Source organism: Urocampus carinirostris, chromosome 19, assembly GCF_059441175.1.
Source record: "Urocampus carinirostris isolate Australia breed hairy pipefish chromosome 19, RoL_Ucar_1.0, whole genome shotgun sequence".
NCBI lineage: Eukaryota > Metazoa > Chordata > Actinopteri > Syngnathiformes > Syngnathidae > Urocampus > Urocampus carinirostris.
In genome coordinates this window covers 14,427,529-14,452,531 of record NC_142367.1, presented here as the reverse complement: position 1 = coordinate 14,452,531, position 25,003 = coordinate 14,427,529, and the positions used below count along the sequence as shown (strand labels likewise).

Sequence of the window (25,003 nt, the reverse complement as noted above, 5' to 3'; positions counted from 1 at the left end):
ACTCAGTTTAACGAAATACAGTATAACTCTGTTTAAAATGAGATCCGAGATTAGCTATTCCAAAACAAAAAAGAAGACTATATGAGGTTTTGACGGTGCGATTAACTAGGGAGAAAAGTTTGTAAGGTTGGTTTTGTGTTGCAATCATTAGGATCAAAGAACTTATTCGTGAAACGTTTTGGATTTTTATTATTGTTTTATTATTATTGTTTGTTGACAGCACCTCATCCTTATCCACTCCCACCATCATCATCACTTGGCAGGTAAACGAGCAAGACATGTAAACGCTGAAGCCCTGCGACACATTTATTCTATACCTCAAAAAGCCGTCCAACTTCAAAGAAGCAAAAGATGGAGCCCCCTCTTTTTACTTTCACCGACCCCCCCCTCCGCTGGTAGAAAATTTATCAAGAAAAAAAAATCCGACGAGGGAGGGTGGAGAGAAGGGGGGAGTTGATTATACGCCGAGGTTGAAATCGAGAGGCGAACCCAGGGAAAGAGGAGCGATTCGCACACGGGACTTTCCCCCTCTTCATCCCCCTAAAGGAGGGGGAAAAGTCGCAATATTGCAAACGGGAAACGGAATGAACTCCTGACGGCGTGGAGAAAAATACACACCCACAAACGTGGATACTTTCCATATTTTCATCTCGACGAAAATATGGCCGAGAACGTTCTGGACTCTGGGCCGCCTTCAGCCAAGAGGCCTAAACTCTCCTCTCCGGCACTTTCCGCCTCTGCCAGCGACGGCAACGGTATGTACTGTTCGGAGATTATTTCCCGGTTCTTAGATGTCAACCTGGGGCTTATTTTAGGCCCGGGAGCGAGCGAAGACGCCGGATTCCTCTTGTGTTTTTATCGTACCTGCTGGCTAGCTATAGCTTTAGCTAAATAGCGAGCAGCGAGTTGAGTCGGAGGAGCCCTCCCCAGCTAGCTCGCACGCTTCCAGCCATTAGAGCAGGAGCTAGTTAGCTTAGTTAGCAACATGCTAAGCTACATAAACCAAAGACTTGGGCGCCCGTGTCTAATTGCCATAATAGCCAGGGGTATCACAGGTGAAATAAAAACACCAGTCGGACACTTTTACAGACTGACAACAAACTAATTTACTCCAGCCTTGTTATATTAAAGTCGATTTTTTTGGCTAGCGTTTAAAACAAATCACCCCCCCCCAATCACAAACCCGAATTCCATTAGTTCACGTGTTGACTTTTGTCATTATTTAATTTTTGTAAGCATGAATATTCATTGCTTGTAGTGCATGGGAGCGATCACCGAACCAAGTTGCATAGAATATGAACATGAGAATCAAAATCAAGCTAGCACGTAGGCACTCCTCCGTCATTCTTAGCTCAACCATTTTGGGGTTCTTTTCGTTCAATTTGCTCAAACGAAGTAGTTTTATTTTGCACGGTGTTATCCAGTTAACTCCGACGATCATTTGTGTGTAAATTCAGATGAAGCAAATGCTTTTTTTTTTTTTTTTTACCAAAAATGTGACGACTATTCAAACTCCCCATCAATTGCATTTATATAGAACATGCACCTTTTAAACAACTTCAAAGGTTGCATTGCGAACTGATATACAACCTTAAAAGGTTGCAATGCCAATACAGAATGGTATTACCCTGTAATAGTAACAGTAAATGTAAATGGTCTGCATTTAAATAGCGCTTTTCAAGTCAATGAAGACTTCCCAAAGCATTTAACAATTTGTATCACACTTTTCCCTTTTACAAACTAAATAACTGATAGCAGTGCCAGCCATGCAAGGCAACTACCTGCTATCAGGGGCAGTAGGGATTCAGTGTCTTGCCCAAGGACACTTCGACATATCACAAAGAGGAGCCGGGAATCGAATCTGCGACCTCTTGATCCCAAGACGAGCACCTTACCTCCTGAGCTAATGTCATCAGAATGGAAAGATTAAAAAAAACACGTTGTTTTTAAATAACAGAAATCACAGGAGCTGCAATGATCATGTAATTGTGCAATGGAGATGGCGAAAAATGGTTATTACCTATTCAGTGGCTTTAAATAACTCTCCGAGGAAGCAATGCTAATTTTTTGCTGCAAATGGACCTATACGCTCAAATCCTCAAACCAGATTAAAATGTTCTTTATTGTCATTGATATTACAAGGTAGTGTTCATTGCTTTCTCTACAAGATTTGCCACGGCACTCCAGGATAAACATGTAATACCATATTTTAAGAAAAAAGCATATCAATTGAATTGTCTTTACTGTCAATATCAACGTTGTAAAACATTGTATGCAACGAGATTGGGCATGACACCCCAACAAGTTATAAAGACTTTAAAGAGAGAAAATATATAAAAGACCGTAAGGATAAGAGTCAGAAAAACATTTACAACATAGTGCTTAGAGACTGGCCCAAGTTACAATATTAGTGCAATGAAAGAATTGCACAATTGAACAATGCACCCATTTGTGGAATATTATGTTGCAGCGACAAAAAATTGCTGTTAAATATAAAAGGATACTAGGATGGTTGGTTAGTACATCTGACAAATCCTTAAAATACATGTGGATTTAACTGTATAAGGAAAATCATGCAGTATTAAATGTTATTTCGGAATTGTAAACAAAAATTCACAGCGCTAAAGTTCACAGTTCTTGATATATTATTTTCAATGACGTACGGCCTAGCCCTTCACATGTGCTTTGTGTAATAATTGTTCACTGTCACATATAAAAAGTGATGTTTTATCCCGCTGACAATGCGGCTAAGACGTTCTCGCAATTTTATTTGACATGCCTTCTTCACTTATCCAAAATTTGTGATCCCTTTCAGATTTTGGCTCACTCTTTGACTTGGAGCATGACCTTCCAGATGAGCTCATCAGCACTAATGAACCAGGCCTTGTCAATGGCGGTGATCTCAACCAGTTGCACACCACCCTTGGTGGAGGTCCTGGAGGTCTCGGTCCTGGAGGAGGGAGCGGAGGCCCGGGAGGAGGTATGGGATTTGGGTTGGGTCCAGGAGCAGGCGGTGGCATCGGAGGAGGCCAGGATGCAGTGGCCAAGCATAAGCAGCTGTCGGAGCTGCTGCGTTCAGGGCCACCCACGTCCAGCCCGCAGGGGCACCAAGGCGCCTTGGGGACCCCGGGAGGGCCTAGCACCATCGGACAACACATGGCAAACATGAAAGCATGCCCTGGCCAGATACCTCAGCAAATGATGGGGCAAGGACAACAACACCTCTCCCCCCAGCAGCAGGCAAACATGATGCAGCAGAATGCCGTCGCTGGGATGATGGGCGGCATGAACAGGGCCATGATGGCAGCGCAGCAGAAAGGAAATAATGGACAGTCGCAAGCAGGCATGATGGGGAGCCAGGTGATGAACGGTTCTCCCAGAATGGGCTTCGGTAACCAAGGGATGGGCAGCAACAGCACCCTGTTGGCTGAAACATTACAGCAGCAAGGAGGCGGGGCCCAGGCAGGCATCAGAGGCCAACAGCCTGCAACGATAAACAAGGTGAGAACTTTTTGATAAAATTGATAAAAGCATGGCTTTCCCAAAAAGTGATCAGCTTTGCATTTTAACATACAACTACTTATATTGTGTACTGTACGTACTGCTAGATAGTGGACCCCAGTCCACTAATCAATTGTAAGTTGGGTACTCCTGAGTTTAAAGCACAAAATCTCATGATGCACAATGGTTATATTCTTGTTTGTTTCATTATCAACTGCATGTTATAGAAATTCCTCCATGCATGCATTTTTTTGCACTGCCTATTCTCACAGGGTTACAGAAGTTGCAATTTGCTACATGCTTTTTTTTATGTTTCTTTTGAAATTTTGAAGATATTCTTTTTTTTTTTTGGCATGTCTGTGTGGCCAGAAATGGAATAATGGCTGTTGAACCAACTAATCTGTTAGATAAAACCTTGTTTCCTTTTTTAAAATTAGCTTGTTGCTTTTGACCACTTATGTTAGCTAATCCCCACACAAGTGCTGATCACACTACTCAAAAATCCAGATGCATCTTCATTCTATTTGATAAATGGGTAGAGTATTGTTGAGTATTAAACCCTTAACGTACCTGTAAAATGTGCCTTGAATCCCAATCCAAGATGACCCAATGCAAATTGTATGCTTTTCTTGGACCATTTCGAGAATATGGACTTTTTTGGTCTCTTTTGAAAGGGAACACACTGAAGTTTTGTCCCAAACTGAAATAAGTATTACTAGTCGTACTAACTTTGAATAATCGAAGTTGAAACACACAGAAAGAGAAGGTTTTTATTCTCGCCTGAATTTTATTTCGCAATCAAATTCCTGCAGATAAGTGTGGCAAAGAGGTGAGCCTTACCTGGTACTTTGTCAAATTGATCACCATCTGCAGAACTAGACATTGTATTTTACACATTTTTCTAAGGGTAGGTCTATGCGTTTGCAAAAGTGGCTATTTGGAGACGATCAGTTTACAGCACTAAAACCTCTGCAACATCTGTCTTTTACTCTGGCCATTTTTTAGGCATTTTTGAAAAATTGTAAATGTTTGACTTATCTTCTCTATCACTATTGTGCACACTTTTCGCGTAATAATGGTGCGTAAAAATGAATCACAAGAGACGTCACACACATTTATTTTGGGGACTAATTTGAATACACTATGTACATCTGCGTACTGTTCCTTTCAGAATGTCTTTGGCTAACCAATGTGTCAATCATCATTTTAATCCGTCACTACTGGCTGAAGATACTTGGAGGTAAAGGAGGCGTTTTATCAATACAGGCTCCCTTAGGCTAATGCGGGCTGAGGACCGTGAAAAAAAGTCTGCAATTGGCTGAGAGGGGGTGTCAATTAGAAGGTCAGAGGCTAACGGCCATATTGGACATAATTTTACAAGTCTGTTTATTTGTAAACGGGAAGCATGAGGGAAATAAATGGATTGCAGCAAGGGAACATCCACCAATGCAGAAATGTTTGTAGGCAGACTTTTATTATCTGTCGGCATTTTTGTGTGTTTTGGAGTAAATATTTTAAACAGTTGGATTGACTGTACGGTCGTGAATGTAACGACTCCATGCTTTCAGAGAATCTCCTCATTAGCTGACCACCAGGGGACAATACTGGTTTTAGCTGTCTGGTATCGTGTTTCAGACTGATCGTGATGTTTCTGTGATGAGTTAACTTTGAAATGTCAGTATATCGTGAATCCCAAGAGTTTAAGCTCCAATGATATGTGGCATGACTTATAAGATTTCAATGACTGGTGACATGCCCTTTGTCCACTACACGGTTCTGGCCTTCCTCGCCTTGCCCGGCCTTTTTTAGTTTTCCATTGTGAAAAAGTAACTGGTTATTAGTCTCTGGGAGCCTTGCCTTAGGTACCCTCTCCGTTGAGGTGATATACCCCGGACCTGGATTCACGTGCGTCACTGCCGACATCTGATTGGTGGGCTATGTTGCAGACTTCTGACCACTGATTAGTGCACGACGTTAGGGCATTGCTGACCACTGATTGTTCAGAGAGGATCAGAGAGAAAAGAAGGTTCAGTTCGTCCTCCGCGCCATTTCTGAAATAGTGTCTGCTGTTTGTATTTTGCTGCAATGAGCACTATTTTGAAATTATGGCTATCGCACGAAATTCTACCCCGTGGTCTTCTGACGAGGTGGAGTGTTTCCTAACTAACCGCTTCGCTGCCTGTTAGTCCATTGTCGCTTGTGCGAGTGTGCATCTGGTCCGCGCTTAAGATTTGAGCCGAAATTTTGAGCCGAAGATATCGTGCCATGTTTGACGCTGAAATTACATCAAGATGTAGCACCGACCTATAATGGAAAAGGTACCCAGGGAAGGGCCGGGCGAGGCGAGGAAGGTCAGAACCATGTAGCGGTAAAGGGGCTTTTTTTTTGCTTTTTAATAGCCCGCCGGTAGGCTGCCGGAACGTTAAGAGGTTAAGTATTGGTCTTCTGTGCAGGCATATAACAGAAGTAAAATTCAGTGTTGAAGTGTACCAACATTCAGGGCTTTTTTTATGTCTGTTAAAAATTTGGGACCTCGTTGTAGTTTCCATGCATGGACCCAAAAGGAAAAGTATACATTGCAAACGGTGCTTTTGAAGAATGGAACTAAAGCATTCAATATTACGGGGATGTTGATAAATTGATTCATGCTTTCGGTTTAGCTAGACAGTCCTAACCGATCAGTATTAACTATTAAAGGACCCTCATTTCATTCCAGGTAGGCTGTGCTGATGTTTGGTGATGAAAATGTACCTGGCCTAGAGCAGTCAGTTTCAGCATATTCAAATTAATTCTGTAGGACTTTTAGGTCTGTTTTTCCTTTTTAACACTTGTGGAGTCTCATATTTTTTTGATTGTTGACTCAGGAGAAAAAACATAAAGGGCGCATTTCAAATATTTTTTTTTAGTTTTTATTTATTTGTCTTGAGAAATAAAGGTGTTGCGCAAAGATTCCTGATATATATTATAACCTAGTTAGTGTCAGTTTTTGCTAAACTTTTGGTGGTTCGCCAGTGGGACACTTAGTATTTATTATATTGCCATTGTGTTTCAATGAGTTGACAGTGTCCAAAGTAGACGTTGTACCTTGTTGATGCTTGTTCAAGACTGCTCGTTTCAAACAACAAATGCTTGGGCGAGTTTGTGATTTCTTTCTGTGTATGCCATACAACAATGATGTCCAATGTGTTTCTCTAGATGGCCATGATGGGCAACCAGGTGGTCTCCTTTGGAGGTCCATATGCAGGGCAGGCGAGTCAAGGCCTTGGTGGCGCCGGAATGCTTTCTCAGCATCAGAATAAAAGTCCCATGGCCAACAGCCTGTCTCCGTTCAATGTGGACAAGAAAAGTCAGCCTATTCAAGCAATGACCACTATGGTAAGACATACTATTGTTTAGAGAGTCATTCTGCAACTTATTCACATATGAGACCAAATTTACAGTGTGCCGGTCAAGGATTTACTCATGATGCTCCCTTTAAAAATGGGTGTGACCAAATCTCATACAGGTGCGACCAAATGAAAATGTTAGCAGCACCAGTGCAAAAGTTAGTTTAGAGCAGTGATCAGCAATATTTTCCTTACCACAGACTGGTTTAATGTCTATCAATATTCTCGCGACCTGGCCAAACAATAACAGTAGTAATAATAACGATAACAACAATGATAATAAGCTTAAATCCACTGTGTTATCACTAGAACACTAGAATTCTTGATGACATGGGTAAAGGCATTACATTTTATCTCATCACTGCACTATTTACGGTGCCACGTTGTACAGCGTACTATCAAAGCCCAGCCTAAACAACTTTGTACAATGGTTAACCAATCACGTGCGCCTTGAAGAATACAAGACGATGATGCACAGTGAGTAAAAATAGTGTGATGATGAGATTAAATGTAATGCCTTTTCCTATGTCATCAACAGCGCTCTCATTGCCGCAATCCAGGTTCAATTATTGTTGCATCAAATGCAGTGTTCATTTTACCTCTGAAAAGTGATGGGTCCCGGGGACTCGCATGCTCAAAAATCAATGGGTCCCAACAGAGATCTATGGGTCCCCAAAATTGAGTGTTATCGAGGTTGAAATTGTAAATCGGCGACAAATATATAGATAAATAAATAAATCTAAATATTCATTCAGTTTTAATCATCACACTTTATTGGTAATACAAAGCAGTTATCACTTCAGATTTTTCAGTTCACAAAAATATTGTACATTATACAAAATAATATTGCTGAAATATTAGTCTTTATATTCATGCAGTTTTAACCACTTCAGATTTTTCAGTTCATATATTCTTCGTGGTTTGCTGTCCCGCCACAGTTGTAATGCCTTCTCAAGGTCCAATTGCAGCAACGGAATTTCCATAGCTAATTTGTGGTTTTCATTGTCGTTGTGCCGTTCCAATGTGCTTTTCTGAAAGTTCGTATTGCGAAATGATTTATGCAATCCAGTTTTTTTGTCACGCTTTGTGCACGCATCACAGAACATGTAGCCTCCATTATCATCCTCATAGCGTTACCAGGAATATAATTGAGTCCATTTTGGCAGAAAAGTCATTTTCTCGCTAGGAGTATTCTTTTTTTTATCTTTTGTCGAATCGTTCGCTTCAAAACGCGTGTTTTCCTTGCCTTTGCGGTCTTCTGAAGAATTTCGCCGCCGTTTTTTCGTGCCGGAATTATTGCCGTTGTTACCACTTTCTGTATTATGTTTTGATTTATTACCGACACTGAAGAAATTATCAATTTTTTGTTGATTTGCACCTAATACCAACTGTTTTTACGGAGGCATACTTCTCTTTCCCTCGACAACCACCAAAACAATGATGTCATCTCGAAGCAACGAGATCTCGTTTGCCGAGATCGGCGCAAGACCAAAACTACAATGGCGGATCTGCTTGACGAAAATTTGGAGTGCGGTAAATCTTAGTTTAAAAAAAAGTAATTGGGTAATAATGACAATTTGGTGTCAAAAAAGTTCCGTCCCGGGGACGCACGTTGATTTCACACAATTTGTCCCCAGCAAAAATGATGCGTCTAGGACACAGGGACGCGGGCAAACGAGAACACTGCAAATGTTTAGTAAATGTGGTCGGGAGTATTTGTCGACTTTTCAATCATTGCACAAATGCAGTTATTTACCACCATAAAACCTTAACTTTAAAGGTGTTTTAGATTAAAAACAATAGAGTGTACACACGAATAAATACGGTGTAAGAAAAAGGCTTGGGCAACTTTCTTCTTTTTCAAGCAACATGTGGGCCACCGCTACTGGTCTGTGGTCCAGTGGCTTAGAGCCTTACAATTTTTTTTAACAGTTCTCTGCCATTTGAATTATCGATTTCATAACCTGGTCCTGTTATCCTTTTTAGGGGTCGCAGCAGTCTCAACCGGGTGTTGGTGTACCCTCAGTTTCACCCGTGGGAGCGGCACCCGGCATGGTTGGTGGCTCCCAAGGTGGCCTTGTGGGTCCCGGCAGCCAGGTCTCGGTGTCTGCTGCAGCCGGGGCGCCGCCCACTGCAGACCCCGAGAAGCGCAAACTCATCCAGCAGCAGCTTGTCCTCCTTCTCCATGCACACAAATGTCAGCGGCGCGAGCAGGCCAACGGTGAGGTCCGGCAGTGCAACTTGCCCCATTGCCGTACCATGAAGAACGTCCTCAACCACATGACACATTGCCAAGCTGGCAAAAACTGTCAAGGTAAGCTAATATGTCCAAAATGAATATAGCATGAATTTTCTTTGTTTTCTTAAATGCTAGGAGCATACCTTGATTCCATCCTTCTTTTTTCTCAGTCGCTCACTGTGCATCGTCAAGGCAAATCATCTCTCACTGGAAGAACTGCACTCGGCACGACTGTCCGGTTTGCCTGCCACTGAAGAACGCCGGGGACAAGAGGAACCCGCAGTGTGAGTGTCTGTATCCAACCAAATTTTTCTTTACTTTATTGGAAGCAACATGCTCCATCCTTTTTAGTTAAGTGCTCTTTAAATACGTCTAACTGTGTCTTATGTCCTTACAGCTCTTCTTGGGGCAGCCGCTGCAGGTCTTGGCAGTTCCCTTGGTTCAGTCCCTGGTAGTCAACCTAGTGCTCCTAACCTCAATCCGCCGAGCCAAATCGACCCCAGTTCGATAGAAAGAGCCTATGCGGCACTAGGTCTCACCTACCAGGGAAACCAGATCCAGGGTCAGCATTCTCAGCCCAACATGCCTAGCCAGGCCAGTATGAGGCCTATGAACCCCATGGGTAAGTTGAACACAGGCAAAAAGGGACTCACATTTGATTTAATTAATCTCCTTCTCTTTCTTTTTTCAGGAGCAAATCCTATGGGAGTTAATGGAGGTGTGGGTGCACCTTCACAGAATCAACAAGCCAATTTACTGCAAGACACTATGATGCATCTCAATGTGAATAGCCAGAGGTACGAATGAATACTCTTCTAGAACGTTAGGACATGTAAAAAGGCTCAAAACTAAGTTGAAATGAGTAAGTCTTATGATGGATGCCTTTGCCTTCTGTCGTCCAGTTTGATGAATGATGCAAGTGGGGTCGGCTCGATGCCCACAGCAGGCCCTCCCTCTGCCTCAGGAATGAGAAAAACCTGGCATGAAGACATCACGCAGGACCTGCGAAACCACTTAGTACTTAAGCTGTATGTATTAACAACTTGTCTGATTGTTTTTCTTTAATTGTGCCCTGAAATGACTTTAAAAAAAATCTTAAAGGTCACGTTAAACCTGTTACAGTTATCACCATGTGTTAATACATTGTTGCTTTTTGTGCCACATCTTCTGTATGGACAGACTTCATTCCAATCTGTATACGCCACTAAAACATGAGCTTTCCGTTAACTTGTAATGATTTTTGTCACTTGCAGCGTTCAGGCCATCTTCCCAACTCCAGATCCTGCAGCTTTAAAAGACCGCCGAATGGAGAACTTAGTCGCTTACGCCAGAAAAGTTGAAGGAGATATGTACGAGTCGGCAAACAATAGAGTATGTCGCCACCAAGCCATATAATATAAGTTTTAATATTTTATGCTGACATAGTTTCGTTCGAATTCCTTTTTGCATAGGCCGAGTATTATCACTTGTTAGCTGAGAAAATCTACAAAATCCAGAAAGAGCTGGAAGAGAAGAGGAGGACTCGTCTTCAGAAGCAAGGTCTGGGTCTTGGCCCAGCCGGCATGGGTCAGGCTCCTGCTGGTCTGCCTCCAAGTATGTACAATCGTGGATTTAATTAAATGTTTACAAATATTGTCACTTCTGGGTGTTTTTTTCACATACAGAGCCTTTATTTTTAGATGGACCCATTCCTGACCCATCTATGGTACGACCTCCTGGGCCTAATCAGATGGTCAACAGGATGCAAAGTCCAGGTATACGATCACCGGGGACCATCTTACACAATGTCTTGTTACATTACTGTTATAACATTTGGTGTTTTTTGTCTTCCAGGCATGAATCAATTCAATCAGATGGGGATGCAGTCTATGGGCCAGAGGTCCACTCCTCCTCTTCCCATGGGGACATCTGGCAATCAGGTCAGCAATAAATTAATATAATATTGTCCTTATATATTTTTACTGATCATTTATGTATTATACCGGCGCTCTTACGCCTAGATGGGAATGATTGGACCTAGGATCGGTCAGCCTAATGTCAACCAGCTCCAGAACCAGTATCTGTCCCAGGGCCAGTTTGCCGGCTCGGGACCTGTGGTCGGGACAACTCCATCTGGGATGACACAGTCTGGAACCCAGGCAGGCATGGCTCAGGTAAGGTTTTAAAAAAATCAAAAAGATCAGTCCATTCTTATCAGTGTTGGGATTTGTAAAAACTTATAATTGCAAAATATATCATGCAACTACTTCTATGGTTTGTAAGACTTTTGCTGTTTATTTTTTTTCTTGGGTATAGACGGGCACTCCACCCTCTGTCCCGGTTGCTAGTCCTTTAGCTCAACCAGGTTCCGCAAGTGGTTCTAGTGGAGTCTCTACTGTGGGACCCATGGGTCCCCAAAGCGTCGGCGCCGGAGGACCCAACGCCACTGTCGGAGCCCCTACCTCATCAATGACTCCCAACGCAAACCAGCAACCCAGCTCAATGCCGCATTTAGGAGCCATGCGGGGCAGCTCGCCCTCCCCGGCTCACAGTCGCTCGCCCACACCTCATCAGACCCCACCCAGACTCGCCGGCTCACAGACGCCTCAACCACACACCCCTAATGCATCGCAGTTGGCTCCACCCCACCAGAACCACTTGGGTCAGGGTCCAGGCTCCAACAAGCCCCTCCAGCAGTCACACATGGCGGCTGGATCTACAACACCGTCTCACCCTGGAATTGGCTCAAGCTCAACACCACATGGTGCTCAGCTGCCACGTACTCCGGTAAGTCGGGTATGAGTGGTGCGGGAGATTGGGAATCGTGCGTCTAGTTTGTGTTATTGTTGCTATTCTTATATAATACCTGTTATTATTATTAATATCATTACAATTGTTGTTATATCATTGGTGTATTTTGTGGGGAAGATGAAGGGGTAGGGAATATAAGCATTTGCTTCTTACTACCCCTTTTCGAACATATTATGTAACATTATTTTGTTGTTGAGTTATTGTTTTTGTTCTGTTTTTATTTTGATGTTCGAATAAAGTTTTCATTCATTCAAGTGTTTAGACAGAAGTGATCGGTATATTAATGGTATATTCATCACAGTGTCAAGCCATCCTTTTTTGTTCCCTTATTTTTTGTTTTGTTTGTCTGCAGTTGTCCCAAAAGGGTTCCTTCCAAACCGACAGTCAAGCTTTGACTCCAGCCTCTGTCAACAGCCTGGATACATCCTCCCAGCAGGCACAGTCGGACAACACAGTCGCTATCCCAGACCAAAAGTCTGAAGTCAAGCTGCAGGATGAAGCTGAGGAAAGCGACACAGGCAGCGGCTCCAAGGGAGGCAAGCTCGTCAGTGTCAAATCGGAGGAAAGTCCTGTAAAAATTGAGGTTAAAAAGGAGGAGCCCTCTGGAGAAGGAGGCAAGGTGGTCCCGATGGATACTTCCAGTACTGCGCCAACTTCGGCTGTCAAAACTGAAGAAAAGAAACCAGAGGTTAAAAAGGAGATGAAAGAGGAAGAGCAGTCGTCTGACGGGGCCGCATTACAAGTACCAGCAAAAAAGAAGAGTATGGGAAAGTTTTTTTATATATTCATTTTGATCCAACCAGGTTAATTATTTTGTCAGTCTTTAACATAAGCCAAATGTTTTCATTTCAAGTTTTCAAGCCAGAAGAGCTTCGCCAGGCCTTAATGCCAACACTGGAGTCCCTCTACAGGCAAGAACCCGAGTCGCTTCCCTTCAGGATGCCTGTTGATCCACAACTACTGTGCATACCTGTACGTAAAGGAATGGCTTGTAGTACAAACCTTAATTGACATTCTTCTACTTCAGATATTTCAATTTTATTTATTACAACGTACCGTAATAGATTTGCATCATGATCTTTACAGGACTACTTTGACATTGTGAAGAACCCCATGGATTTGTCAACTATCAAGAGAAAGTTAGACACAGGTCCGTATTTCTCCTTGATATTTTTTAATATGACTGAAGCTTGACGTTCTCATGATCCTTTCGGTTATGTTCTTAGGTCAGTATCAGGATCCCTGGCAGTATGTAGACGACATCTGGTTGATGTTCAACAACGCTTGGCTGTACAATCGCAAAACGTCTCGAGTCTACAAGTGCTGCTCCAAACTGGCAGAGGTCTTTGAACAGGAGATAGACCCGGTCATGCAGAGACTGGGCTACTGTTGCGGACGAAAGGTGAGACCTGACATGAAAGAAATAAGCGGCGCATTAATTGGTGTTTACTGCATTGTTTTCTACAAGTCAAGCTTATGTCATAGTGTATTTAGGTTATAAGTGTTTTGAACGCTTTCGGCAAGCCCTTCACTCATCCTTGAAAATGGAAGCCATGAGTTTGGTATCTAAAAATGGCTTTGGGAACAACACTGGCATATCAATACACTCATTTGTATTTGGTTTTGCTGACAAACGACTGAATGTCTCTTGTTTGCTACCGGAGTGAACTTTTTCCATTTCACTTTTGTTCTTGTAAAAATCGACAGATCTTCACATTGTTGATGAACTCAGGGGTCGTTATGACATTTGTCACTGGACCGAGTCATGTTCCAATATGAGTCAATGACATATTTTTTAGTTCAGATAGTTTTTGTGACATAAATTATTGTGGTTTCTTTGCTTGTTCCCCTTAGCTGGAGTTCTCCCCTCAGACTCTGTGCTGCTACGGAAAGCAGCTCTGCACTATTCCCCGAGATGCTGCTTACTTCAGCTACCAGAACAGGTACATAGGAAAATAATTGCATACAGTGTCAAGTGTTTGGAGAACCAGGAAAAAGGGGTTTATGAACTTCTTGATATTCAGTGTTTTATTACTTGTTAGACTTCTAACATTGAAATTATAGAAGTCAGTCATTTACTTTTATTTTCAACTAGAAGACTTATAATATTGTGAAAACTGTGTTGTGGATTTTTTGTAGCAATTTTCCAATTTTAATGATTGAAATAATGATATTACTAATTTTATTTTGAAAAAAGACTAAAAGTTACTTTGGTGGAAACAACTAAAATTACAGTTTTTCATTTCATGTTGACAGTGCTGATGTAAATCAGGATTTTCACAATATTTCTTACGTTATACACCTGCAGAAACTGTTCAGTATTCCTGTTCCGTATAATTATTTTTTCTTGTATTATCTTTGTCCAACTAAAATGGGAGACAATCAAATGTGTATAATTTTTAATCAAGAAAATTGTGACATGAAACGATTTAATTGTGGCTGATTTTGGACAGGTACCACTTCTGTGAGAAGTGTTTCAACGAGATCCAGGGAGAGACCGTGGCTCTGGGTGATGACCCCACTCAGCCGCAGACGTAAGTATTGTTGTATACAACAATACAAATTATTATGATGAATTTATTGTTAGTGAGTTGTTTCACGTATTAATAACTGAGGTCGAGCAAATGATCTTCAAATCTTTAAGTTTAAAATTTTCTACAGAATGCAGTCCGTTCAAGGCAGCCAGGAAAAAAAAAAATCTAGCCTAATTTATTTCACTGCTTTGTAGTTACTCTGACAAAAATAAATACCAACGTACAGGTTTTACAAGGAACAGACGCTCCCCTGCTTACGACCATTAGACTTACGTAAAATGGTAGATAAGAACTTTTTTTTCAGGATGTCGAAAAATACCCAGACATTGCTGTAAGTTAGATTTTGTATTGGGTGCACCTTCCTCCGAGTACAGGACGTTACTGTACTGCCTCTTCTCCCCCTCACCGGCGCATGGCGCTGTGAGAGGTCACCCAGCATCCACACGGATGGAAAAAAAATCTGATTCCTCTTCCTAATCCGTGTGTAAACATCTCTCTTTCACCTGCTCATAATCCCACCGCTGCCACCAATGTAGCGTGTCGTTTTATGTAGGTAAGGAATTACTCTTCGTTCATGAAAAAATACACTTACGGTCTCTTTGGAGATTGACAACCGTCAGCACCCGTCTATTGTAAACACACAGAACTCTTTTCAAAACTAAACTCGTGCGCTCCCGTGCACTCTTGCTCCAACTCTCGCGGCATTCGTCCCCTGAATGACATAATGCGCACCTCAAATTATACGCCTACACTATCTCCAAGAACTTTGACATTTTTATTGTTTAACTTCTCGTGCATCCATTTAATATGGTTGGTCTAAAGTCTAAATAAGAGGCGAGCCGTTTCTTTCTAAACGAAAGTGGAATAAGAAGGCTTGATGCAGTTGAGAAAATGGTCGCAACGCTTTTTTCGGCAACTTTTTACCACGGAGAAGGACATCTTAAAGCACATCTTCCACAATTAAGTGAAACTTAACTATATTTATCTTTATAGAGCATATTATTTTATGAAATCTTTATTTTTTAGTACAAAACAATACAGGTCACTTATACAAGCCTTAAACATACTTATATAAACCTTAATCATACAAAATATAGCACGGAAGCAACTTACGAACAAATTTAACTTACAAACGATTGTCCGGAACCTAACTCCTTCGCAAGTCGGGCAGCGTCTGTACTAAATTTCTCTATATTGTGAGTCCAAATCTGAGGTACACACATGCCAAATATATTTGTTTTATTCAAACATTGAAACAATTAGTAAGCTTGTGTGTTTGATTGATTTATTTTATTTTAGTTGGTGACATTTAATTTTAGCCTTTACCCTCAAGAAAGAATCTTGGAGAAATTGTCCATTTAAATGTTCTCTTCTTTTTTGTCTGAAAATTTCCCTCAGCTCTATTAACAAAGAACAGTTTGAGAAGAAAAAGAACGACACACTGGACCCTGAATTGTAAGTTAGCTTTTTTCAATTTTTGCCATAAAGTTCTTGAGACCAACAGACTCGTTCTTCTCTCAAGGCTTGTTGAATGTTTGGACTGTGGACGCAAGATGCATCAGATTTGTGTCTTGCACAATGACACCATCTGGCCATCGGGGTAAGGTCATTCAATTTTTTTCGAAAGAAATTAGGAAGTTTACTGAACCCTCATTTTTGTTTTTGCTATGCCCCAGTTTTGTATGTGAGGGCTGCCTCAAGAAATCGAATAAGACAAGGAAGGAGAACAAGTATTCTGCTAAAAGTAAGTAACCTATCCTGTTCTTTTTTTTTTTTTTAATTTAATGGTTAAAAAGATTTAACTGGTTCCCTTCTCAGGGTTGCCTCAGACAAAGTTGGGCTATTTCCTTGAGACAAGGGTGAACGACTATCTGAAACGTCAGAACCAGCCAGAAGCTGGTGAGGTCTTCATCCGAATGGTGCACGTCTCAGACAAGGTCGTGGAAGTAAAACCAGGCATGAAGTCCCGGTACGTCTACAACGTTTTTAAATGGCTTCATGTGCAAGTCATTTGTTTGTTGCTGTGGATTTAAGAGACATTTTTCACAATTGTGTTTTCAGATTTGTGGACAGCGGAGAGATGTCTGAGTCTTTCCCATACAGGACAAAAGCCCTTTTCGCATTCGAAGACATCGACGGTGCAGATGTCTGCTTTTTCGGAATGCATGTTCAAGAGTACGGATCGGACTGCCCTCAGCCTAATCAGAGGTACATTTTATAATTCAAATATTTACACTCCTTCTTAAAGTCTATCAAATGTAACTGAGCAATATATTTTCTCTTTTATTATCTTTTCAGACGAGTTTACATCTCCTACCTGGACAGCGTGCATTTTTTCCGGCCACGAAGTCTGCGAACGGCTGTTTACCACGAAATCCTCATTGGCTACTTGGAGTATGCCAAGAAGTTGGGGTAAGCTTCATTTTTTTAAAATATACAGAAGTATATTTAATCATGTGGCACATCGCATAAAACCTGTCAGCATTTTCTCACTTCTTTTAAAATTGTTCTCCCAAGTTACACTACTGGGCACATCTGGGCCTGTCCGCCTAGTGAAGGAGATGACTACATCTTCCACTGTCACCCTGCTGATCAAAAGATTCCCAAGCCAAAACGTCTCCAAGAGTGGTATAAGAAGATGCTGGACAAAGCTGTGGCTGAGAGGATTGTCCATGACTACAAGGTAAAGGATTACTATGTAGTCTTTGTAAATTAAATCCTGCCTGGATTTGGCAAGATTTTTTTGATTGTACAGGCTTTTTTTTTTACATTTCGATACAAATATCTTTTCTCTCAGGACATCTTCAAGCAGGCAACCGAGGATCGTCTGACCAGCGCCAACGAGTTGCCTTACTTTGAAGGTGATTTTTGGCCAAATGTACTCGAAGAAAGTATTAAAGAGCTGGAGCAGGAGGAGGAAGAGCGGAAAAGGGAGGAGAACAGCACCTCTAACGAGAGTATTGATGTAAGTAGTTGAGAATCTGAGATTGTGTGAAGTAGCATTAACACATGATCCTTCTTTTCTGCTGTGCACAGGACAGTAAAGGAGACAGTAAAAATGCCAAGAAGAAGAACAATAAAAAGACAAGTAAGAATAAGAGCAGCCTGAGCCGAGCCAATAAGAAGAAGCCAGGAATGCCCAATGTGCCCAATGACCTTTCGCAGAAGCTCTACGCTACTATGGAAAAACATAAAGAGGTATGAGCAATAGCGCTATTTTTTCTGTGTGCCCCATGTTTCTTTTGGCTAAAAGAAAATGGTCAATCTTGCTCTAGGTATTCTTTGTGATCCGGCTGATCGCAGGGCCAATGGCTAATGCGTTGCCCCCGATTGTGGACCCCGACCCGCTAATGGCCTGCGATCTCATGGACGGCCGCGACGCTTTCCTGACATTAGCTCGGGACAAGCACCTTGAGTTTAGCTCTCTAAGGCGCTCAATGTGGAGCTCCATGTGCATGCTGGTGGAGTTGCACAACCAGAGCCAGGACCGCTTCGTCTACACGTGCAATCTCTGCAAACACCACGTGGAGACACGTTTCCACTGTACCGTGTGCGAGGTGAGCATAAATTTCATATTTTTATAAAGTTTTCACATATTTGCGATCATTTTTAAGCGGTCTTTGCTTCAATCTAGTTTCATAACTTAGTTCGTTGACCCCTCCCTTTAAAATCACAACAATTTTCTTATCAATTCACTCTTAAAGGACTTATAAAACACCCATAGAGCGTACTGAATTTGTTTGTTTAACCAAGCAAAGGGAGAGGGAAAGTTAACACTAGTCTTTATTTGGCTTTTTAAATTTTTGGGGGAGAGTGTTTCACCGTTGCCAAGTGTTGTTTTTCCAGTCTAGCTGGCACCGCTTCCTTGTGTGACGTGTCTTAATGCACAAGGACGCGGTGACTGCTCTAACAACGGCTGGGTTGACCATTCAAAGTCTGGCTGGTACGTGTTTTTTGTCATTCTTGAAAAAGTAATTACCGGTACTTAATTGTTTTTAGTTAACAAAAAGAGCAGTCAAAGTAACAGCCCTAGCACTAAAAACAATTACATCTACTTTGAAATCAAATCAAACACTAATCATCATGCTTTTTTGCCTTTAATTAGCAATTAAAAAAACATGAAATTTGTAATTATTTTTTCATTAAAAGTAACGCAAAACTGAAATCATTGTATTTTTCTCAAAATGTTCACGCATACTTTAAAAAAAAAATCGAGAAATGAACACATAGATGTTATGGTAATATGTGTCAAAAGCATTACTTGATATCAAACTCAAGCAATAAGATGTGTAATTTCCAATTCAAAATGGGGGAGAAAAAAAGGGAGAAGGAAAGAAAGATACAGTAATATATAGAAAGAAAATTTAATACGGCAAAAAGAGAGTGACAAAGCAAAAGAGAAACAAAAAGAAAATGAAAGAAAGCATAAGGAAGGGATTAGAGATAAACGGAGATGAGTAAAAGCGTAAAAGAGAGACGGAAAAAGATTGAGACAGGGAAAAAATAAAGATATACAATTGCTCCGGGAGTGCCACCTGATTTTGGCGATATCAAGTGGACATATTTAGAACCGCAGCTCAATTTACTCTTGCGCTTCCCTTAGTGTTGTCTCATGATCCGGATTCAATCCGTTAGCGGGCCTGATCTGGCCCGATGGCCAGATGTTCGGTGCCCATGCACTAAACTTTTTACAGGAAGCAAGGGAAGTCCCAAAAGGGGTTTGACAGGAAACGATTTAAACAGGAGAAAATGAAAGAGTCATAGAAAGACATTGAATACACCGCCTAGGAAATTTTGGTTTCAAATTTTTAACACATTCCGTGCCATTGACTTACTTAGACTTCAAAAATCCATTGTAAAAAGCGCTGACTTGAAGTTGGATTCACCTTACGAATGATCAAAACACTAATAGATGCTATGATCACTCGCAGGACTACGACCTTTGCATCACGTGCTACAACACGAAGCGCCACGAGCACAAGATGGAGAAGCTAGGCCTGGGACTGGACGACGAGAGCAGCAACCAGGCGGGTGCTGCCACGCAGAGCCCGGGAGACTCGCGGCGTCTCAGCATCCAGCGCTGCATCCAGTCACTGGTCCACGCCTGCCAGTGCCGAAACGCCAACTGCTCGCTACCGTCCTGCCAGAAGATGAAGCGCGTTGTCCAGCACACCAAAAGCTGCAAAAGGAAAACCAACGGCGGCTGCCCCATCTGCAAGCAGCTCATCGCGCTCTGTTGTTACCATGCCAAGCACTGCCAGGAGAACAAGTGCCCGGTGCCGTTCTGCCTCAACATCAAGCACAAGTTGTCTCAGCAGCAGCTGCAGCATCGGCTCCAGCAGGCGCAAATGCTGCGGAGGAGGATGGCCAGCATGCAGAGGGTGGGCAAGCCTGCCCCGGGAGGCCCCCCGGGGGGCAACGGTTTACCCTCTCCAGGAGGCGGCAACGGAGCCGTCGGTCCCGGCACGCCCACGTCCGCCGGTACCCAGCCACTCACGCCACAGGCGCTCACCCCGGGAAATATGCTGGCGCTCACTCCCCAGCCTGCGGTCTGCCAGCAACAGCAGGTTCCGCAGCAAGGTGGCATCATCCCTCCTCAACATCATATGCACCATCAATATCAGGCGATGGCCACTGCTGGCGGAGTTGGGGTTATGAACTCGCCCCAACAGACTATGCTGCCTCAGATGCAGCAGCAGCACCCGCAGAACGTCCAGCATTTACAGCAACAGCATGCTGGCGCTTTGCCTCCATACAACGCCAGACCGCCAGGGTCGTCTCCTCTTCACCAGTCGCTGGGTAAACCTGGACTGGGCCCCGCCACCCCGCCTCAGCAGCAGCAAACTCCTGCCCAAGTTCAAGCGTCCATGCCTGTTCAAGGCCAGCAGCAAGGTCCACCATTAGCGGCCGTGGAGACGGCGCTAAAAATCCAGCGATTGGCAGAGACCCAAAGACAGATGGCTCAGGCGCAAGCTCAGATCCGAGGTTTAGGGCAGGGCGGGATGATGCCACAACACCCCCACCACCCAAACAACCCGACCCAGATGGGCATGTCTCACATAGGAGCTCAGGGCATCCCTACGCAGGCGCAAGGAATGGTTGGAAGGACTATGTTAGACCCTCAGCAACAGGGGATGATGGCAGGCATGCAGCAAGGCGGCCCACAGTCTCAGTTGCCCCAGCAAGTCCAGCAACACCTCCAGCCAGGAAACAGTGGGCAATTACAACAAGGAAACCAGCAGTGGGGTTCCGGGATGAACCCGCAACAGAGGTCCGCCATGATGGGCCATATGACGCCACAGCAGCAGTCAACAGTTGCCCAGCAGCAGCAAGCACCGGTGGCAAACCGCGGGCTAATGCAGGCAGGTGGGCCAGGAAACCTTCCGCAAGGGGCGCTCAGGGACCTCCTGAGAATGTTACGTTCGCCGAGTTCGCCCCTTCAGCAGCAACAAGTCCTCAACATCCTCCGCTCCAACCCCACTCTCATGGCGGCCTTCATCAGACAGAGAACTGCCGCCAGGTACCAAGGGGGACAAGGTAGTCCTGGCGCACAAGCGGGGCCACCGCAAGGTCCTGGAGGCATAAGGTTCCAGGGGGCTGGTGTAGGAGTTGGGCCCGGGGCCGGCATGGAGGGCCAGCTGTTGAACCAAGCGTCTCAGCCGGGAATGGATATGGCTCAGGGGGCCGGCAGCGGGGGTAGCGTACCCACCATGGCTCAGCTTCAGCAACTCCAGCAGCAACAGCGGCCAATATTGCCTGGCAACCTGCAGCAGCAGCAGCAAATGGCAGCGCTGCAGCAACAGCAGGGTGCCATGCAAGCGGGCCAGCAAAATATGTCAAACATGTCGCCTCATTTCAGAGAGCTGCTGCTGAGAAGGCAACAGCAACAGCAGCAGCAGCAGATGGCCAACCACGGGCAGTTCCCACAAGGACAGCAGGGCTTCATGCAGCCTGGACAGGGACAGCCAGGAATTCCCCCTTCGTCTCAACCCCAACCCGGGGGCGGCATCAGGATACAAGGGCAGCAGCAACAAGGCGGGCCTCCGGGCGGTCCAGGCCAGCAAGGCTACCCTGGTACTGCTTCCCAAGTGGCGGCAGCTCTGCAGCAAAGGATGCACCAAATGCACCAGCAGCAGCAGCAGCAGCAAAATTCTATGGGAGGGCCCCAAGGACCAGACGGAGGGCCAGGTGGAGGCACAGTAGGCCAGCCCAGCCAAACTGCACCAGGGCAGCCGCAGCCAGGCGGCCCCCCGCAAGGCTTGATCGACCACATCATTAACCAACGGATCCTGCAGGAGCAGCAACAGCCTGGCGGCCCTCCGCAAGGTTTGATCGACCACATCCTCAACCAGCGGATCCTTCAAGAACAGCATCTGGCCGGTGGCTCCCCAGCCCAGCACAGTAGCCCAATGAGTCCGCAGCAGCAGATGGCCCAATCGCCGCATCCCCACCTGCAGGGCCAAGGCGGCCTTGGCCCTGGAAGCGCGCTGGGCAACCAGGTGCGCTCGCCGCAGCCGTCTCCGCGCCCGCAATCGCAGCCTCCCCACTCCAGCCCCTCGCCACGCATGCAGCCCTCCTCTGCCTCCTCGCAACCGCAGCCTTCGCCTCATCGCATTTCCCCGCAGACACAGACCGGCTCACCTCACCCGGCCCACTTGGGTCAGCATCACCCCAACATGGTGCCCCCGCAGCAGCCGCCGGGCGCTCCCGCGGATCCGGGACAGTTCAGCTCGGACCAGAACGCCATCATTTCTCAGCTGAGTGGCATGGCGGCCATGCACGCCAACCAAGGGGGGCAGTCGGACATGTTGGCCCCAAACAATAATAATAATGGTAACACCCAGGAACAGGCATCCAACGTGAACCACAACAGTTTGGACCTTATGTAGCACGTCTGCGTGTCCAGGTGGGAGTCAAACAATGGATTTTACGACCTTTTTTGTTTTTGTTTTATATATATAATTTAAATATTTTTGTGATGTATAAAAATGACCCGAAGCTTCCTATGGGAGATCCACAGCAGAAAGTTGCTAAATGAATAAATTAAGAAACAATGATAAGTTATTGCTGTAAATATATATCTATTTTTGCCAACTGTGTACAAAATGATGGAAGGGCAACGTTTCAGGTTGTAGAGATTTTTCTGTCGTCTTATGACAATATTTTTCGGGACAGATCGTTTTTTTTTTTACGAGTATTTTTAAGATTTTAAACGTGGTGGGAAATTCACGCGATTTCTTTCTTCCCGCAAGGATTCAGTCATGATTGTATCCACTTTGCAGAGGGACACAAAGTTAATTTCGGTTCCGCTTTGGACTTTCTGTCATTGAATCGAAAAACAAGCCTCAACAAAATTTGTATTTCCGATTTTTACATCACAACCCTCAACATAAAAACTTCCAGCGAGTTCCTCCATCCTCCAAAGAACTTTGATTATGTTTCGAAATCAATTTGTGTACACGATTGAGCTCCAGTTGACTCCTCCCCCTCTTTTCACTTCAACCACAAAAGTCATTGTCAGAGGGTTGCAAAACGGCGGGTTTTAGATACTGTATTTTGTCACCAAACCAACTTATGTATATAGTTCAAAACATTGAAATTGTTCCCAAGTTTCCGTTTGATTTTCCCGTAATCGAGAGCTACTGTACAGTATTGGAAATTTTTTGGTCTAAGGTGTTGGAATCCTCCCACCGATGCGCCTTTTTTATGTTTTTACGTATTATTTGGAGTGAAGCAAAATGTTTATTCACACGAACAATCCCACAAGGCGAAAACGGAGAGAAGATTTAAAAAGTGGTTAATTAGCTTTTTATAAAGACAACAGTCTTGTGATCACTATTTTTCACTCAAAAGTGGGTTTTGGGGGGACCAGGTGGCAATATATCTTGAGACTTATTTTATAAGAAAAGGAAGAGGAAAAAGAGGAAAAATGTCTTTTATATACAGATATATTATTTAATTTTATTTTTTTGGAAGTAAAACTTGAAGCTACAAGAATTATGAGATAAAATGTTTTTTTGTTTTGTATGGAATATATGGTGATGCAAAACCACACTGCAGACAGTCACTCGTTCATTTTGGAGTATATGAGAGCATCTTTGTCGAAGAACTATTTCATGAACTTAATTGTAAAACATGGTCACTGTACAAAACCCATGGCAAGTGAACAAAAATATGTTTTCTTTGTATCATTTCCGCTCCCCCTGAGAAAATAAGAGACTGGAAGTAAGAACTATTTCAATATTTGTTAATTATTCAAATCTTTGACCACTTTTTTTTTCTTGTTATAAAATTTTGGTGCTTGCTGAGAGAAAACAATGATAACTGTTGCTCCATTTTCATGAGTTTTTTTTTTAAGTTATTTTGGTGGTCTGACTGTTTTTCTGCCAATAAATTAATTGTACAATAAAGTAAGTTTGTACTGTTTGGTATTTCTGTTGTGGGATGTGTGCATGGCTTTCCTCGAATCTTATGTCGGATAGAAATGTTTATTTTGGGTTCAGTCATAAATCCCCCAAAAATGAAGAATTCTAAACAGATTTATTCACCCATGTTGACGTGTTTAAGACTGCACGTCATGTGCAAGTTGATGTCACACTATGGTTTCAATAATAAATATACATTCAGTTAGAAAACTGAATATTAACATAGGAAGTAAGTTTCCTAAGTGACACGAACAATTTATATGAAAAACTGCTTACCATGGGTTTAGGTTGTATATTTCTCATTTTACTATTTTTTTTTATCTTTTTTTAAGCTTATTTTTGTAAAGGTATAACAAAATACTGTTAATTTTATCTGAAATTGTGCATACACATGTACATAGTTATCTGGTGTGAGTGGTTATTGTAATTTAAATTCCAAAACCAAAAAGCGTTTTATATCCCTCCAGCCATTATGTTTGATGTGGCATATTTTTTTTTCTCTGGATTGACAAACTAATAAAAGCAATCCATAAATCAATCATAAAATAAAAATATTTCAAATAAACAATTCAAAGTCCAGTTATAATTCTCATTCAAAAATGGTCTTGTGTCTTAGCTCTCATCCCAACTTTGTTTGCTATTTCACTCACTTCTGTCTGTTACGTTCTTTTTTCACTCATCTCCTTTATTTCTCTCTTCTTTTTACCTTTTAACATTTTTTTTCTTTTGTGTTTTATCTCCTTTTCTCGATCTTTCTCTCTTACCTGCTATTTCTCTATCTCCCTTTATCTCCTTTGCCTTTTTCTTTTTACTCTGTCGCTTTGCTTTTCTCTATTTTTTTCTCTCTCTCTCTAGGTGGGTATGTAATGGATTAACCACAAAACAATCAAGGAATGCCGTAACGGTAAAATCATCCATCCATTATCTGCCCCGCTTATCCTCAGTAGGGTCGCGGGCGTGTTGGAGCTCATCCCAGCTATCTTCGGGCAGGGACAGACAATTCACCGGCTCATTCACACCTAGGGACAATTTGGACCGGCCAATTAAGCTGATGTGCATGTTTTCGGAATGTGGGACGAAACCGGAGTGCCTCGAAAGAAAACACCCAAGCACGGGGAGAACATGCAA

At 43.2% G+C, this 25,003-nt stretch overlaps 1 protein-coding gene across 2 annotated transcripts; it reads left to right on the top strand.

Annotated features, from left to right (window-relative positions):
- Positions 1-311: 311 nt before the first annotated feature.
- On the top strand, positions 312-23,881 carry ep300a (EP300 lysine acetyltransferase a). Of its 2 annotated transcripts, none has more exons than XM_088323019.1 (31): positions 312-755; positions 2,816-3,501; positions 6,697-6,876; positions 8,874-9,201; positions 9,297-9,410; positions 9,524-9,748; positions 9,818-9,923; positions 10,029-10,154; positions 10,380-10,497; positions 10,578-10,719; positions 10,806-10,880; positions 10,960-11,045; positions 11,127-11,279; positions 11,422-11,892; positions 12,269-12,677; positions 12,770-12,888; positions 13,003-13,066; positions 13,143-13,318; positions 13,771-13,859; positions 14,370-14,450; positions 15,849-15,905; positions 15,973-16,050; positions 16,127-16,194; positions 16,269-16,419; positions 16,512-16,658; positions 16,749-16,862; positions 16,968-17,133; positions 17,248-17,415; positions 17,487-17,648; positions 17,726-18,007; positions 19,382-23,881. In XM_088323019.1, exons 1-31 carry the CDS (start codon positions 662-664, stop codon positions 22,337-22,339), a joined length of 8,193 nt encoding a protein of 2,730 aa, XP_088179145.1. In that variant the 5' UTR covers positions 312-661; the 3' UTR covers positions 22,340-23,881. The 2 variants fall into 2 exon arrangements, with proteins under 2 accessions (XP_088179145.1, XP_088179144.1); XM_088323018.1 differs by having other exon boundaries at positions 9,297-9,416.
- Positions 23,882-25,003: the final 1,122 nt, after the last annotated feature.